At 39.2% G+C, this 18826-nt stretch overlaps 1 protein-coding gene across 1 annotated transcript; it reads left to right on the forward strand.

Annotated features, from left to right (window-relative positions):
• The first annotated feature begins 10206 nt into the window (after window positions 1–10206).
• Window positions 10207–12155, forward strand: LOC115142767 (homeobox protein XHOX-7.1). Its single transcript, XM_029682482.2, is given in 3 exon segments — window positions 10207–10403; window positions 10405–10753; window positions 11116–12155. Coding segments are annotated over 3 exon segments (918 nt in total). The 5' UTR covers window positions 10207–10253; the 3' UTR covers window positions 11535–12155.
• The last annotated feature ends 6671 nt before the right edge of the window (window positions 12156–18826 follow it).

Genomic DNA, 18826 nt, shown 5'->3' on the forward strand with positions numbered 1-18826 from the left:
CCACTGTAGCCATGTCAGCAAATACAATTGGGTCACTTGTAACTTGCTGTTTGGAAAGTCACTATTTCAAAATAGATTTAAGAAAACTAAACGGATTTGAGCATCAAGGCCTGCAGTGTGAACAAGTCCTTAGAAAAGAGTGTCAGTCTGTGTTTACACAGGTAGCCCATTTCTGATCTTTTGCCCAATTATTGGCAAAATAGCTGATCTGATTGGTCAAAAGACCAATTATTGGAAAAATTATCTAATTGGGCTCATGCACGCATGCAGACACACACACACATACAGTACCAATCAAAAGTTTGTACACACCTATTTATTCATGGGTTTTTCATTATGTTTTACTATTTTCTACATTGTAGAATAATGGTTAAGACATCACAACTATGAAATAACACATATGAAATCATGTAGTAACCAAAAAAGAGATTTGAGATTCTTCAAAGTAGCCAACCTTTGATGACAGCTTTGCACACTCTTGGCATTATCTCAATGAGTTCGTCACCTGGAATGCATTTCAATTAACAGGTGTGTCTTGTTAAAAGTGAATTTGTGGGATTTCTTTCTTTCTTAATGTGTTTGAGCCAATCATTTGTGTTGTGACAAGGTAGGGTTGGTATACAGAAGATATCCCTATTTGGTAAAAGACCAATTCCATATTATGGCAAGAACAGCTCAAATAAGCAAAGAGAAATTAAAAACCATCATTACTTTAAGACATGAAGGTCAGTCAATCCGGAAAATTTCAAGAACTTTGAAAGTTTCTTCAAGTGCAGTCGCAAAAACCATCAACTGCAATAATGAAACTGGCTCTCATGAGGACCGCCACAGGAAAGGAAGACCCACATCTGCTGCAGAGGATATGTTCGTTAGAGTTACCAGCCTCAGAAATTGCAGCCCAAATAAGCAAAGGACACATCTCAACATCAACTGTTCAGAGGAGACTGTGTGAATCAAGCCTTCATGTTTGAATTGATGGAGACAAAAAACACTACTAAAAGACACCAGTAAGAAGAAGAGACTTGCTTGGGCAAAAACACACGAGCAATAGACATTAGATCGGTGGAAATCTGTCCTTTGGTCTGTTGAGCCCCAATTTGAGATTCTTGGTTCCTTTGTGAGACGCAGAGTAGGTGAATGGTTTGCGCTTAGTGGGACTATCATTTGTTTTTCAACAGGACAATGACCCAACACACCTCCAGGCAGGGTGAGGGCTAGGAGAGGGATTGAGTGCTGCATCAGATGACGTGGCCTCCACAATCCCCCAGGCTCAACACAATTGAGATGGTTTGGAATGAGTTGGACCGCAGAGTGAAGGAAAAGCAGACAACAAGTTGTAAGTCGCTCTGGATAAGAGCGTCTGCTAAATGACTTAAATGTAAATGTAAATGTAAGTGCTCAGCATATGTGGGAACTCCTTCAAGACTGTTGGAAAAGCATTCCAGATGAAACTGGTTGAGAGAATGCCAAGAGTGTGCAAAGCTGTCATCAAGGCAAAGTGTGACTACTTTAATGAATCTAAAATCTAAAATCTATTTTGATTTGTTTAACACTTTTTTCGTTACTACATTATTCCATGTGTTATTTCATCGTTTTCATGTCTTCACTATTATTCTACAATGTAGAAAATAGTACAAATAAAGAAAAACCCTTGAATGAGTAGGTGTGTCCAAACTTTTGACTGCTACTGTACATACATATATCTAAATAATAATCTCAATGAATAACCTGAGTTCATATTACTGCCATTTAAAGGCCTGCCTCCTGGTAATACTTACACTGAGCCATTACCATTGCCGACCATCCGGCACAGTGGGAATATACACAACACAACACAAGCAAAAGGCCACATCCATAAATAAACACATTAATTTGTAAGGCTGACTTTTGCAATTAGGACTGCAAGGGGAAATATATCGCTGAGAAACCCTTTAACGAGCTTCCGTGATACCGCCTTGATTTTCACAAAGAATATCCCCCTCCAGTTCATCGTTCCAAAAGTGAGGGGAAAATACGGAGTGGGTAATGGCCATAGAGTGTCATAAAACCCCAAGGCAATTAAAAGTGGTCATTTTTCACCCCCCTCTAAATTCTGTAGTACTTAATCTGCCCAATTTGATTACGAACGGCACAAATTAAACAATAAAGAGCTGTCTAATGACAAATTAATTATGGGGAGCAGAAGGGGAGCTGGGCCGGGGCTGGGGCAATACGTCAGCATCTGTGGCAGACAGGGTCTGCCCATAAGGGAGACAAAGTGCCTTCCCGTCCATGTGGTCCCGCACTGATAGGGCCTTCATCACAGATCAGTAGATCCACGGCCCATAAATGCCGGGCCATAATTGAAAGTGCCAAAATCAATAGCGCTGACAGGCTTTAATTAAATTAAATATATCTACTGCAGGGATGGGGTTCCGACTGTGGTGCCGCTGGCCCCAATGACCTCGCTGAGAACTAACTCTCTCTCTCTCTGTATGCATGTAATGTGTGTGTGTGTGTGTGTGGATAGCCATGTGTGCTCTATGCGCATAGTGTGTGTATGGGTTGGACAGGAAATGTCATCATATGTCTTGGCAAAATTGTCTACTGCTCTTCTTTACGCCCTACAATGACTTTGCATGATTGGCCAGGGAGTCCACTCACCTCCTGGACTCCTTAAAGGGACTTAAACTTTTCTACAAATACTCACATTTCCAACACTCACCATTTGACCATTTGGAAGAAGAAGAAGAATTTCGTAGAACCCCAATTTGTCAGAATTCCTCCTCCATCCATTTTTGGGCTTTAATTCCCGCTCCATTTCCCCCATTAGACATGGAGAGGATCTCCAGCTACTTTACCCATGATCCCACTGGCCACGCGGGGAAACAAAGGGAGGCAGAGGACGTCACCTGTGGAAAAGCATGGCTCCTAGTCATTTCAAGCTTTGCCCCACATTTAAAGGATTAGGGGGCTGGAGTCAGCACAGGGTCACTGGGAGGGAGAGGGGTTGACAATGGGGCTAGGGTTGGGTAGAACAACCCCCTCTAGATAAACTTGGGCTGCAGACTATTGAGTCTTGTGAGATTATGTTGGAGTCAAGTATGCTACATTGTGATCTGGGGGACAGGAGAGGAGGGTGAGTGAGTGTTGCCATCCATAGCCGACAACACCCCCCCCCCCCTTCCTTTACGGATACCTTGTTGTTTTGGTTTCTCCAGTCTTGCTTATTTTGCTCAGATCTAAGGAGAGAATAAACCAAAAGGGGTCTTGGGGGCTGGTTTATAGTGTGGGACTAGAATGTAAAGACAAGATTAGAACGCAGATATCACAATGTGGCACAACAACACCCCCAGAGCTTTTCTTTATATCAAATTGGCACCTTTATAACTTCCTTACTACCAATTAGATCAAAGTTGTTTTTCACTTGAGCATTGATGATTCAATGATGATTCAGCAATTCATTTAAAGTTGTCTAGATTATCATCGTTGTTGTTCAGATATGCATTTGAACCCTTGATTTTTATTTTAGTTTTTGGGTTACAAGGGAGGTAGCAGAAGCTACATTTTCAGAAAGACATTAATATCATATCATACTTTATGATTTGTTTGTGAAAATCCTGTAATTCTAGAGTTCATGAAGGAATTTCAAAACCATGCACCATTGCTGAGATTGTTCAATGAAATACTATATGGCTATTTGCACACATTGTATATAGACTGCCCCTTTTTTTCTACTGTGTTATTGACTTGTTAATTGTTTACTCCATGTGTAACTCTGTGTTGTCTGTTCACACTGCTATGCTTTATCTTGGCCAGGTCGCAGTTGCAAATGAGAACTTGTTCTCAACTAGCCTACCTGGTTAAATAAAGGTGAAATAAAAAAATAAAAAAATGGCATTACAATATAATTATAGTAAGCCTAGGTCTAATATGTACATACAGTATCACATAATGTGCATACAGATGATTTGTAAATAGGGAAGGTTACCCTCATAGTTTCTGAATCTGTTTTCAGTGTATGGTAATTCCAATATTGTGTCAGATGGGGATCTTTTGAGCAGGGTCTAAGTGTCAATAAAAAATGTCAATAAAAACGGCACTTTTGCTGGTCATATCCTCAGGTAAATGGTTCATTTCTATCCTGTGACAAACAATGACAGGAAAAATATGGGATCTATATAGGATTCAAATAGAAGGACTTGATTTGTAACATGAAACCTTTTTTTTTTTTCATGTTTCCGTGACAGGAGAGTGCATTTCATGAAAGTCTTGATATGACTATGTTAAATGCAACGTTTTTTTTTTTTAATTGAAAAGGCAGGTGAGTTTAATTCATGACTACATTGTCTAAGTCTGTGACGTTACCTTCAACGTTTTGTGTGTAACCCATTACAGAACACGAATAATTGTATACGGTGATGGTTTTTCAAAATATGACATAGGCTAATCATGGCATAGCAAATACCCTTCTAAATGTGTATATGCATAGGCCTACTGACATATATATCTGTCTGTCTGTCTGTATTATTAATTTATTATTCATTAGTACTAACTGGACTATGTTGAACCCGACATTGAAAGTTTAGGAGGTGACGTTTAGTCAATCGAGCAATTTGTTTTTGGATCATAGGGAATTAATGGGTGACAGCACTCTGATGACCTCATTTACATAATCGTCAGCATCTTCGACTCGTTTTTATCCAGCGTCTCGAAATGATTTGTTACTGCAGCTATTGCTTGCGGTGCGCTTATTAGGCCAAACACATTTAATTAAGAATACATTTAGCTAGTTCCTAATCAACAAGCGCACTGAGCGTTTGAAGAATGTTGGGGAACGATAAAAAACGAATTCCATTATTCTCGTTAGTTAAATCAACTATTTGCATGACCTATATCATATTAACCGGGCCAATGGTTTGCAAATGATTTTATTAGTTGGCTTTCTGTTTAATGGAATGAGAGAAATAACGGGCGATCATTCAATTTCACACCAATACCTCGGGTAATTGAGTTATAGAGATGTCGTTGATTGAAGGATGGAAGGCTGTAAATCCAAAGAGCTACGCAATTTTATCTAACACGTACAGAAGATAGGGAGCCAGACAATAAGGGCAAGGGCGTCAGATTCGGCAGTTCACATCATGAAATTATTTGTCTTTTCATGTCATCCAGAGGTCATGTGCTTGTAGGAACATATATGGTCAACTGTAAGGTGAGTGTGTGTGTGTGTGTGTGTGTGTGAGAGAGAGAGAGAGAGAGAGAGAGAGAGAGAGAGAGAGACATTGCATGTGAAGATATATTAGGTTATATTAACATGTCATATACGGACATTTGAATTAATGCCGGCTCAGACAAGCTAAATATGAGGGCCAGACAGAGTGCCATATGAAGTGATCATCATTGTTGACTACCCTTAGCAATAAAATTATTTATATGCTTTGAAAAAAGTATCTTTCCATTTCCTTTTATTATCAACCAAGTGTAATGAATATAGTACTAATAACATCATCATAACATAGAAAATAGCAATAATAAATCATAGTTATTCATAGTAATTCATTAGGCTACTTATTTTCTGAGAGCATTTTGCTATAACATAATGCTTCAATTCCCAAATAACGAAAAGTATCCTCTACCCTTTCATTAATCCGACACAAACATGTTTTATTGGCATAACAGGAACATACAGGAAGGTGTCTAGGTTGGGCTATATATATATATCGCTATATATACCGCTATTTTTGCAAACTTTCATGAACTATTCTTAGTTGGACGTAAATGTTGCTTAAGGTGTAGAACATTCTCGTTAACACAAAGTCGCGTTTTTTAACAGTATAACTTGTATTTTCAGTAAGGGTAATAAATGACTATTAGGCCTACCATTTTCTCAGCATGGCATGTCCATTGCAAGACAGGCTACCAAAACAGTCTTGCGGTACTTCGCCTGGATTCGCTTGACGGATGTCAGACTCCCTTGCAAATTATGAGAGTTTCCGAGGATTCGAGGAGACGATGTCACGCAAATATTTCCTTGAATGACACTGGCCTGCGAACAATATTGTCCCCTGCTGCGCAGGCGACAAGCGAACTGAAAACCCATTTCTTTACCACGAGAGACTTTTGCAGTCACCGTAGGGACACTCTCATCCCTGTCACCCGTGAAAGGTGAGGAGATGAATGGTGAATGCTTTCACAATCTCGGTTTGTACTTGGCGAATTTGTTCAACTTTGAGACTTGAATATGCGGAGTATAGCCACATTTTCTATGCATGAGATGATAAAGCTCCTTTCACCTGTAGTTTTTTTCATCACAGTATTCATTATTACGCGCTGGTTTCCTTTTGGGATGTATTCATCGTTCAGTTTTGAATAATTGTTAGCAGATGTTTTTAAAGCAAGAAACCGCATAACATATGATAGGCTGCGTGCCTGGGTGAAATCCGAAGCAACATTTTGAAATGTGAAAATCAATATCAAATTCCATTGTCACAAAAGTGATGAATAACTTAGGGACCTATATTCTCACAATGTTTTGCTGGAAGTTTTATTTTTATTTTTACGAATAGACTATATAAATAGCCTATACTCAAGAGCATTGTAACGCACTACGCTAAATACACCCATGCAGCATATAGCCTACACTTAGGCTACTTGTCAGTGCTTTTTAAATTAAATATGCTTTATTTATGCTTATTTTCAAGAAGGCCTAGTGTGCTTGGATTTGAAAAAGGCAATATCAGTCAAACTTACCGTGATTATATTATCATTATAGAGTGATGGAAATGCCGACACACACGCACGCACACACGGTCGAGCGTAAATTACCCATACATCGATGTAAAGTCCTAAATATCTTGATTGAGGACATATTGCGCTATTGGTTTGATAGGCCGTAGATGTCTATGTAGGATACAATGTGTCCGTCGCAAAATGTGAAAATTCCCTCTTCCTGTCCTCAACTTCAAATCTATCTTTCATGACTTCATTGGTTTGTTGTGTCAGTAAGAAAGGCGACTTTGAACATACACCTGCCAACTGCGCCAATAGATTTCAGGCGTGCCTGCAAGCTTTGGAGACTGCATGTCATGTTGAGGCTTAAATGACCATAAGGCATTGTTACTTACTGGCAGCAAAGTGCCTCGTTACGCCTGATTGAGCTAATTGCTTTGAAATATGATACATTATCTATAATTATGGAGATCTTGGAGGAGACTGTCGGCTGTCCCTTTAATCTTTCTGAAGTGCATCATAATGTCGAGATCAAATTAATTTAGGCCACTCAAAATTGGACATTCCATTCTGGGATAAGCGCTAGGATTTCTTAAAGAGACAGGTTCAGGGAATGTGTCATGACAAAAGTTCACCAGAGTTCGAAACAACCCATTTGTGGTTTAATGATTGGTCCATAAGGCGTCAAATATACGTGCGCTCATTGACTATTTTATCAAAATGCATAGAAAAAGAACCTCATAGTATTTGGATATCTTGCAACTGTCATATACTTCAACATCCACAAAAGGGTCAGCTAAACTGAAACTAAGCTATAATATTCACATCACATGCAACGTGATGTTTTGGTTTTAAAACCTGAGAATAAGATCAGTCAGCTCGTCATATAAGCAATGTGGCCAGACGAAAGTCATTTACTTTCACCAAGTGCAAATATTTTGCCTGAAATGCCTTTTGACATCAGCAGTGCCTTTTATGTCTTTTAAGTCAAAACTGACAGACTTTGCATGAAAAGGGTTAAGACAACTTTCAGAGGCGACCACAATGGCCCTTTGTCTCGCCTCCCTGCCTCTTGACTCCGAATCAAAGGTAGTTTATAAAGTTAAACAAAGCTCCGATGAGGCTTACAGTTGTTTTGTATCTCAGCTCAGCCCTCATTTGTTGCCTCGGGATTTAAATAAAATTCGATGGTAATCGTCTTTTCCATGGCACATAATTATTTTTGAAAGGGCAGTGTCTGGGATTCTAATTTTCCTCCAGCACTATCCCTCTGTTCACAACGCAAATAAACTGAAGTAAACAAAGACTGTCTTTACCCAGTGCTCTGGCGCTCTTCGAGGGGAAATTTCACATACTACATAAAGTCCCTCCTTTCTCATTTTCTGTGTCCTCTCTACAGCCAAACCGGGTGAAATATGCAGTCGCTTGACTAGACTTGGTACTGTATAGGCTATCATCTGTGACTATTTGTGTTTACGAGCGAGGACCATTTTAAGAGTACGTTTTCGAGGATGGGGAAGTGAGCGGGAGCAGAAGACTCGTCGCAGGACTCAACTTTAAACAGACCTGCAACACAAGAGGTCCCAGTGACTTCAAAGAAAGAGAGAGCGCGGTGCATGCAGTGTCACTCAATCTAGGTTATGGGCTTTATGTGTTTCCCAAATATGCATAGTTGCAAATGTATTTCCCCCTGAGAACCGGATGTAGAATGAAGGAAACGCTAAATTACCAATTTGTGTGAAATTGTTTCAGGTATAACCAATGATTAGCCAATTTATCCCAAAACAAAAGTGGAATTTACAGTTAATGATGGATATTACAGGTAGGGTAGGCCTGTATAATACACCTAACAACAGTGGAAATAATGGATAGGCCACCTCAAACTCCTAAATCACGTCACTTTGAATGGTGTAATTACACAACAACAAGAATTTACGCTCAAGAGTTGAGACAGCTTCAGAGCTAAATCACCACGTTCCCCTACTAAACGCAGTAGGGATGCCTATAGCCTACGTTACTTCCGAGGACTCTCTGAAAATAACTAGTGGGAAGCATTTACCTTTTCTTCTGAGTAGCCTACTATTACACCAGCTAGTATCCCATTTAAATAGTTGGAAATGGCGTGCGATCGGATGAGAAAGCTAATTTTTCATGCTGAATAGTGTCCCAAGGCTAGGGCGGGCAAGGAAGAGGCGGGTTGCGCTCTTGATGCGGGTTAAAGATTTTCAATAGTCTCCCTAAAGTCGAGCGCTTTGATCATGCCGCTGCTGGCGCCTAAAAACAACATAACTTGTCTGACTATTAGAGGGACTGACACATCTTGACAGATTGTTTATACTTAGCAATTAGCGACGCAGACGCTTTCCAGAGAGCTAAACAGACCGCATGAAATAAGAATAGTAACTATTTTTTCGTGATTTTCGTACACATTTGAGATTGCATTAACCGCTTCATTTTAGTGAAGAGACAATTAAAAGAAAATATAGCTTACTATATAGAGTTATAGGCTTAGTTATAATTGAATTACTATGTGTCACGGTCGTTAATAAATCAATTTGAGATAAATAATGGAGATCAAACATAAAAGTAACTGAGGAAACGTTGGCCCTATCTCGCTATGTAAAAAAAGCTGATACAGCTAATGTATATCCCATTAGAATATAGATGTTCAAGTATTCCCAAAGTAGACAGGTGGACTAAATCAATGACAGTCGTAGGTTAAATCGAACATAGGCTCCACGGTTGCCTCCATGACTCCAAATAATTTGAGACTTTAATGGATGTAGTCAAAGGGAAAGATCCCAGTGATCCCTCCCACAAGCCCGATAATTACCCCTAAATGATTGCGAAGGCCTGTGTGTTTCAATATGATTAGAGCCCTGCAGCCATCAATAAAAATAGCTCTGCAAGAGGCCGATCACATAAACGAAGGCAGTAAACGTTAGGCAACATTCGAGAGTTTCTACCTTAACTGTTGAACGTAATTGCAAAATAAAGTCGTAAGACATATGATAAAGTAGTATAATAGTATAAATTCCTATAGTAGCCTATATAATGCTTTGATAATAATTTCAATTTAACATGACACTTATCACGTCCTCTGATAAACCAATTTTTGTGACAGCCCAAGCAGCAATTACACACTTACTGATATACTACTGCAAGAGTGCCACCACCACCACAGTAATAATAACAATAACACCAAATAAGATTGTTAATAATAATATTAATATTTTCTATATAAATGATTCTATTGAAAGTAACAACATGTTTTAATTTCTGTTGCTAATTGAATTGTCTACCATGTCCAACTTGTTAATTTCAAGTTGTAAAATGTAGCCCAACATTGTTTACTTCCCCCTGCCAGTCAAATAGACAAGCTTCTCATCACATCAGTTGTGGCTGAGATTCCTGCTCAACTGGAATCTCTATGTCCCACCCACCTCACTTCTGATTGGATGGTGGTGTCCCCACGCCTGCCTTATAGCACTGCTCACCAGTGTGTTCAGATAAACATGAGGATGCCATCAGCATAGGAGCACATGAGAAATTTCTGTCACTCTACTTTTCGATACTTCGAGTGTTTACCTCCAAGTGAAGGCCAAACCTGTATGGCCCCAACTATTACCATGTCAGCTTTATCCATTGGCTTGAAAACTGAAGACATTCATTCGCGTTCGGTTCTCGTTGGAAAAAGGCGAGATGCAGACCAATTTGATCGTGATGGCCGAGGAGACAGCGATCAAGCCCAAAGTTGCGATTCTTCCCTTCAGCGTCGAGGCTCTGATGGCTGATAGGAAACCGAACAGAGACTTGACATCTCCAGAAAGGTCATCCATTGCGGGGACGTCCCAGGCGCTAGGCTCACGGATGGGCTCGCTTTCGAGCCTGGATAACTCGGTCCCCTCCTTGACCATCGGGTCGCCGTTCTCGGTAGGCGACATTATGAACATGCAAGAGGACGCAATGGTTAAACCCGAGAGTCCAGAAAGTCAAGACCGAAATTCTTGGATACAGAGCCCTCGCTTTTCACCTACTCCACGTAAGTTTTTTAAATTTCTATTTATCCTTCCATAATGCGCGAGTAAATTGGGTGAGAAGTTTTGTATGATTTAAAGCAACTTACTGATTGTGGGAATTTTAGTTTGCCATATATATTTGCAGTTTAAGCACCTAGTTGGGTATTTTATCACATAGTATTTTCTAACGTCTCTGTTTTTACGAATTCATAGGCCTATCCTATATTGAAATTATACTGCAGTTCCACGAAGTGTTTTGGATATAAACTATTTTCAAGTTTATGGGATTATTATGAATTCTACACATCAAAACAACTTAACTCATCCATGTCTGTCGCTTTGAAAGTATGATTTTTGACGATGTTTTCTATCGTGGTTATTGCAGGAAGACTAAGTCCCCCCGCCTGTCCACTGAGAAAGCACAAGACCAATAGAAAGCCCCGGACCCCTTTCACCACGTCCCAGCTCCTGGCTCTGGAGAGGAAGTTTCGCCAGAAGCAGTACCTCTCCATCGCCGAGCGCGCAGAGTTCTCCAGCTCGCTCAACCTGACTGAGACCCAGGTGAAAATATGGTTTCAGAACAGACGAGCCAAAGCCAAGAGGCTCCAGGAGGCAGAACTGGAAAAACTAAAAATGGCAGCCAAGCCAATGCTGCCTCCGGCGTTCGGAATTTCCTTTCCGCTCGGTGCGCATGTCCCCTCGTCGTATGGAGGGTCGCACCACTTCCAGAGGCACTCCCTGCCGATGTCTCCCATGGGACTGTACGCTGCTCATGTCGGATACAGCATGTATCACCTCGCCTGACGTGAAGGAATGACATATTCTGTGCCATGTTGACTATGAAGTGCTTCAACATAGACCCACATCGCCAAAAGACTACCTGGTGTTGAATATCACGACTGGATAGTCATAAGTAAGGACTGCCTTGTAAAAGTGCAGTCTTCCTCGGTATGTCAAGTATAGTCATCTACTTTGCCATTAGTTTGATGCCATGGTTGATTATTGGGTCACTAAAGCTTAGCTAAGCTCTACCCGAGTCCACTACAAACTTAAACCATGCGAAAGATTTACTCATTGGGTTTTGCACCAACACACATAAGACCCAAAAGGTAGGTTGGGCTCTCATCACTTCTGTGAACTGCTGTCACTGCAGACTAAGGATAACTAAGATGGTATATTTTTCACTTGCATTCATGTCAATGCGTAAAATAGTGGGTTACTTAATCCAATGTCAATTAATGCTCTTTGTTAAATTAGAAGAACCACAGCATTTTTTAAAAATTATAACAACACTGTCTGTTGTTTGAATGATTCCCTTCGGAAGGGATTTGTGTACTGTAAACTACTGTATATTTGAAAAATACCCTCATTTATATTGAATATATTTGTGACATAAATTAACAATAAATGGTTTATTCTTTTTCATTGAGCAGTTGCTCATGTTGATTGGCAGTACACATGACTAGATTCAGTGCTTGGCTTGGGATGAGAGGTGCAGAAGCTGTCTTTTTTCAAATCGGTCCATTAGACTATGTTCACAGTAATCCCCAAATGACATTATGCTACAGAGACCTCTGATTGTTCACCGTTAAGTGTTCATACACATTTTGACAGATGGAATTTCATGACTTTTCCATGACTTTGAACCACATTTCCATTGGTGGCGTCTCTATGTAGCCAGTCTAGATTAGCCTGTATATAGACATAATTTAAATTCAAACGTGCCAGCAGTTATTGAGTAGTGCCTATTAATTACATATTAGCTAAATGCAGGGATGACTTCACTGCTTTTAAAATTTGAATTTGCTGTTGACATTATGTTTTGTTACACTTTGTTGATTTTAGGCCAACTTCAGTATCCATAATGATGTGATGTCAGCGTCAGAAAATATCGAGTTCAATGAGTGTAGACTACTTGAATAATGGTTGGCTACTTGAATAATATTTCTAATGGGAAAATGACTAATATGCTGGGAAAATGTGGGAATAGTAGTCTATATTTCAGACCAATCTACTCTAAAATGTATTTCATTTTTCTATACATTAAATCAACAAAACGTAGACAAAATATGTTTCTTCAAAAATTGTGCGACTTCATTCGAAGCTATTGTTTAATATACATAAAAAACAATTTAAGCAGGTCTTTAGCCTGATATTTCCGGTTGGACTATCACTGTGGAAAAGTAGCCTAATTAAAAATAAGCCTTTTGTACTTTTAAAAGGCAGAAACCTTGGAAATAAACGCACACAGAGGCGTCGACAGAATCCGCAAATTGCATGCATGCTTTGTCTGTGTAACCATAGGGGTAGCCAGTTTAAAATATATTTCACCCATATTTTTGTCGGCCTAATTGTGAAAGAGCAGCCGTTTCTTGAACATTGCAGTCAGTGTAAGTGTAACAGTTATGAATTAGACCTGTCAAATGTCATTTCGCTGAGCAAAACGCGGAATATATTTCTACAGCTGTTGCCCATTGCTTTCAAATAACTCACCCAGATTTTGTTGGCGCCAGGAGAGCTCAGTGAGGACCAACATCTACAACCATCAGTTGTGCAGACTTCAAAACACTCCGGCAAATGAGAGATTGAGTCTATAGGGCTCAATTGCCTGTCGGCCTAAACGATTCGGTGGAATGTCATTACCGACTATAATTGGACAGGTGACACCTACATTGTGGAGAAGCCACTTCTACGGTGTTAGCAGACGTGTGTCACTCGACACATAAATGCAGGTTACTTGACATTCTTCAGTTGGGCACAGAGAGAAAATATTTTTGAAACCTAACAAAGTCCTTGTCAATTGTTGCAATGATGAAGACTTGTAGCAAAATAGGAAAATAATATGGGCAAATTACTACCCGCTCCCAAATTAAGGCTGCTTTTAACCGGTCATGGCATCCAGGCAGGGGTTAAATTAAAGTAAAATAATTGCTATAATGAGCAGAGGCAATCTTCCGCAGACGAACGCTGGCTCCAGTGAGGCTATAGCTGCAGGCAAGGCAGAACTTTTATCATTCCTAAAATGTCAATGAGGGACTGGCAACGTGCAACAGTTTTCTTCCCTCGCATTTCCTTTCCTTTCCACGATTCACGCGAATTGAGTGGTTAGGCTAAAGCAAACCGAATGAGTGAAGTCGTGGTGGTGCATCTGCAACAGCCTAAAGTCGGACACCAATGTGGTTTTCCAACAGCAAGGCTTAGATCAACATGGCAGTGTTGCTATTGTTTATTCAAGTGTGTCTTTATAATGTTGAAATAAACATGTCTACAACCACCATATCACATCCTCACAAACTGAAATCATGTGTGTAGATTGCACAATTAATTAGTGAGAGAGAGCCTCAAATATCACATGCATTTGTATACCCACTGAGTACACGAATCAAGGCAAAGTTGATTCCTAGTTCAGTCATCTTTTTGGTCACATTTGCATTGGTCAAACAAAAACATTATAATAATTGGTTATAGTTTCCCACAATCCAGGCAATGGCTGCAGGATGAAGTTGGCAAATAGCAACTGCAGACACTTGCAGTCAAAACTTCATGACATTTGATCCCGTGATTTTTGTTAAGTTCATGCAGTCGACTAGGTGCAAGTCGGATAATTTGTATCCCCTTAATGCAACACACTTTGAAAAGGTCACCAACTTTACAAAAGTGAATTGCTTAAACGCGGCCAATGTAAACAAGGCCACGCTTCAGTGGGCGAAAAAAAAAAGATTTCGCCGGATAAACAACAATAGATTTATAGGCTATAGCTTTTATGTTATGGTGAAGTTGAATTGCACCGAGGTTCGCTGGAAGATAATAGGTTATATGCCTGCACAGCACTGCCCTACCATAGGCAGTCAAAAGATAGTTTTTCTGCGATGTGCAGGCTTTTAACGTGCGTTGTGGCGAGTCCTTCGACGCTCAATTTCACCCAGTAGGCATCAATTAATAAATAAGTAATGACAATAAGTTGAGAAATCACACGGATGAACGCTCTGTCTGAATGGGAGAAAAAAAACTTCACACAAAAGAGCCAAAGGGGAGCTGTCGGTTCTTTCAAGAAGATTGTCTTTCTTTCGTTTCCCCCTCTATCTTGCCTGAAGCCAAAAAGCAAACCAAACTCACTTGTTTATGTCTTCCAAAGGATCACAACCGGTAGGCCTACAGCGAGGAGAGAAACACCATTTCGTTTCTTGCCCCTCATAGGCATCAGACCCCACTGTCAAGGGACAAGGATGGCAATTATTTTAGTGCCTGTCTGCGATTGTGATCAAATAAACTCATACATAAATAAGTAGGCCTACATTGCATATGAAGTTATACAACACAGTTATACAATAGTATCGAGGCAGAAACAGGCAGCTTCCTCTGTTGACCTGAATTGATTTCAAACGGATCATATTTAGACTATTTTCTTAATAGAGTTGGCTATTGTTGATTATGCTTACTTCCTTTTCAAATATTAAGCGGATCACTACACCGTGGTGTGTAATCAGAATATTATATTTAAACATTTTCTCTCACGATGCCACGTTTTTTGCTGTCTATAGTGTTTCAGAATTGACGCTGTTTGATGGGCTATGGACATTGCTGTCCAGGTCATTTCAATAACGCGTATAGGCAAATGCATATAGGCAATAGGTAAATTAACACCCGCATTAAAAAAAGTTTAACCATTTGATTATCAGCATTAGGCCTATAATGAGATATTTCCAATCCTTTATCAAAATATGAGCCAGGAATATTATACCCTCAGGCTCATTCAAGCGGCTGACTATACTTTACTTGAGTGGCAGCGCAAGCAGTCCTATTATCCTCATACAGGCAATGTGTAACGTTTGTCAGGCGGCAGTTAGCCTATCTCTATAGCGGTTGAGAGGGTTGTACCAGTAACCGAAAGGTAGCTTGTTCAAATCCCCGAGTCGATAGATGAAACATCTGTCGATGTGCCCTTGAGCAAAGCACTTAGCCCTAATTGCTCCTGTGTTGAGCATTCAAGTTGTCTAAGCACAATACAAAAATACTGTTGCATGACCATGGGCTATGACATCCATCCAAATGGATTATTGCGATATGCGCATTGTATCAATAAATCATCACGAATAGCCACCAAAACTAGAATTGACCTAATTCAAACCTATAACGCAAGCAAAATTGCTCACATAAATTACGCTCTCACATAAAGGCCTATGTGTCTACCACACATTAAAATGGCCCTTATTGTAGGCTAGAATAATACAGTTATTATAACAAGGCCTATTCATATTATCATCAGTCTTACTGTCGTTATTTTTGTAATGTATAGTTAGTTATTATATATACAGTATATAGGCTATAGGAAATTGCCGTTAAAGGAATAAACTGACGCTCGTTTGAATTAGATTATAACTGAGTCACACAACATTTTACAAATTGCATTAAAATGCCATGACTGTATTTTTCTTATGCTTGTAGCCTACAATACAATATAAGTCACTGAACCAGAATTTGTACAGTTTGATTGAATCAGTATTTTATGTAGTTACGCATAATCTGAGTCCACATATTGTAGAGGTTAATAACCTATACACGTTTCAAGGTCACATGCAAGATACAGCAGGTGTAAACCAGTACAGTGAAATGCTTAACGTCTGAGCTCTTTCCCAACAATGCACAATAAAGGTAGTAATATAGATACGAAAAACACGTGAAATTAGAGAATTTAAAAAAAATGAACACGATAATGCAGTTACAGTGCCTTCAGAAAGTATTTATACTCTGGCTTTTTTCGCATTTTGTTGTGTTTTAGAGCCTAAATTTAAGAATTTAACATGTATTAACTATTTTCTTCTCTATCGCCCATCTACATACAAGACCCCATAATGACAAAGTGAAAACATGTTTTCAGAAATCTTAGTAAATTGATTGAAAATGAAGTACAGAAATATCTCATTAACATAAGTATTCCCAACCCCAAGTTAATACTTTGTAGACTCAACTTTGGCAGCGATTACAGCTGTGACTCTTTCTGGGTAAGTCTCTAAGAGCTTTCCACACCTGGATTGTGCAACATTTGCTCAGTATTATTTTCATAATTCTTCAAGCTCTTTCAAATTGGTTGCTGATCATTGCTAGGCAACCATTTTCAGGTCTTGACATACATTTTCAAGTAGATTTAAGTCTAAACTGTAACTTGGTCACTCAGGAACATTCACTATCTTCTTGGCAAGCAACTCCAGCGTAGGTTTGGCCTTGTGTTTTAGGTTATTGTCCTGCTGAAAGGTGAATTCATCTCCCAGTGTCTGATGGAAAGCAGACTGAACCAGGTTTTCCTCTAGGATTTTGTCTGTGCTTAGCTCCAGTCTGTTTCTTTTTTATCCTGAAAAACCTCCCAGTCCTTAACGATTACAAGCATACCCATAACATGATGTATCCATCACTATGCTTGAAAATATGTGGAGTAGTACTCAGTAATGTGTTTTATTGGATATGCCCCAAACACAAAACGTTGTATTCCGGACAAAAAGTTTAGTGTCTTGTTGCAAACACAATGTATGTTTTGGAATATTTATATTCTGTATAGGCTTCCTTCTTTTCACTCTGTTAATTAGGTTAGTATTGAGGAGTAACTACAATGTTGTTGACCCATTCTCAGTTTCATCACAGCCATTAAACTCTGTAACTGTTTTAAAGTCACCATTGGCCTCATGATTAAATTATTGAGCGGTTTCCTTCCCCTGTGGCAACTGAGTTAGGAAGGATGCCCGTATCTTTGTAGTGACTGGTTGTATTGATACACCATCCAAATTCTAATAAATTACTTCACCATGCTCAAATGGATACTCATTGTCGGCTTTTTGTAAAAACATTTTTTTAAAACTAAATCTACCAATAGGTGCCCTTCTTTGTGAGGCATTGGAAAACCTTACTCCCTGGTCTTTGAGGTTGAATCTGTGTTTGAAATTCATTGCCCGACTGAGGGACCTTAGAGATAATTGCATGTGTGGCATACAGAGATGATGTAGTGGTTCAAAAATCACGTTAAACTCTATCATGCAACTTATTATGTAACATGTTAAACATTTTTTTCCCTGAACTTATTTAGGCTTGCCATAACAAAGGAGTCAAATACTTATTGACTCAAGACATTTCAGATTTTCATTTGAATTTAATTTGTTAAAATTTCAAAAAACATAATTACACTTTGACATTATGGGGTATTGTGTGTAGGCCAGTGACAGCAAATCTCAATGTAATACATTTAAAATTGAGGCTGTATCAACAAAATGAGGTGTGAATACTTTCTGAAGGCACTGTATACTGTATATACAGGTCTTATATACAGGGCAGGGCAGTGCAGTGCCAGTACCATTATTACAATGTGCAGGTTTAGGCTAGTGGAGGGATTGATGAAAGAAGGTACATTTAGGTGTAAAAGTACCTAGTAGTAGGGTTAATACTAACGGTAATCGTAATAAACAATATAGCAGCATCAAATTATAATATTATGCCATTTTTTTATGCATAGGATTTTCAAGTAGTCTAAACTTTTATAAATTGTGTTTACACCTCCTGTTGAGTTTATTTGAAAATATTTGAAATTGCCTTGTAACTGTAGTAAAACGTAGGCCTACTTGTAGCCTATAATTACTATGCTAATAGGCTACTGGTATTTCCTACTACTACAATCCATTGCATTTAATTTTCATTATTGAGAACAATAAATCAACTGATAACAAATTTGGTAGCAAGTAGGGAGAATGTCAACAGTTACAGCAGTAGTAGTAATGATATATGTGTAAGTTTCTGCTTTTCTTTTCTTAGTCAACCTTATATGCCTTTTCTTTGTGTTCTTGAACGTAGCCCTGTTTCTTTGTGTTCTGGAACGTAGCCCTGTCTTTAATTTTTGTTCATTGATTTCACCTGTGTTCGTTTCTCACCTGGTCTTATCAGCTCCCTATTTTGTTCAGTTCTTTCTGTTTGTATGGTTGTGAGGTATTGTTTGTTTTTGACTGCCTACCTTTGTTTGACCATTGCCTGGGACCACGATTCCCGCCTTCTGTGAAGGCTTAATAAACATCTGCCGTGCTCTGCGCGTGAATCTACACCTTTTTCTCCCCGAGTAT

Source organism: Oncorhynchus nerka, linkage group LG15, assembly GCF_034236695.1.
Source record: "Oncorhynchus nerka isolate Pitt River linkage group LG15, Oner_Uvic_2.0, whole genome shotgun sequence".
NCBI classification, from domain to species: domain Eukaryota; kingdom Metazoa; phylum Chordata; class Actinopteri; order Salmoniformes; family Salmonidae; genus Oncorhynchus; species Oncorhynchus nerka.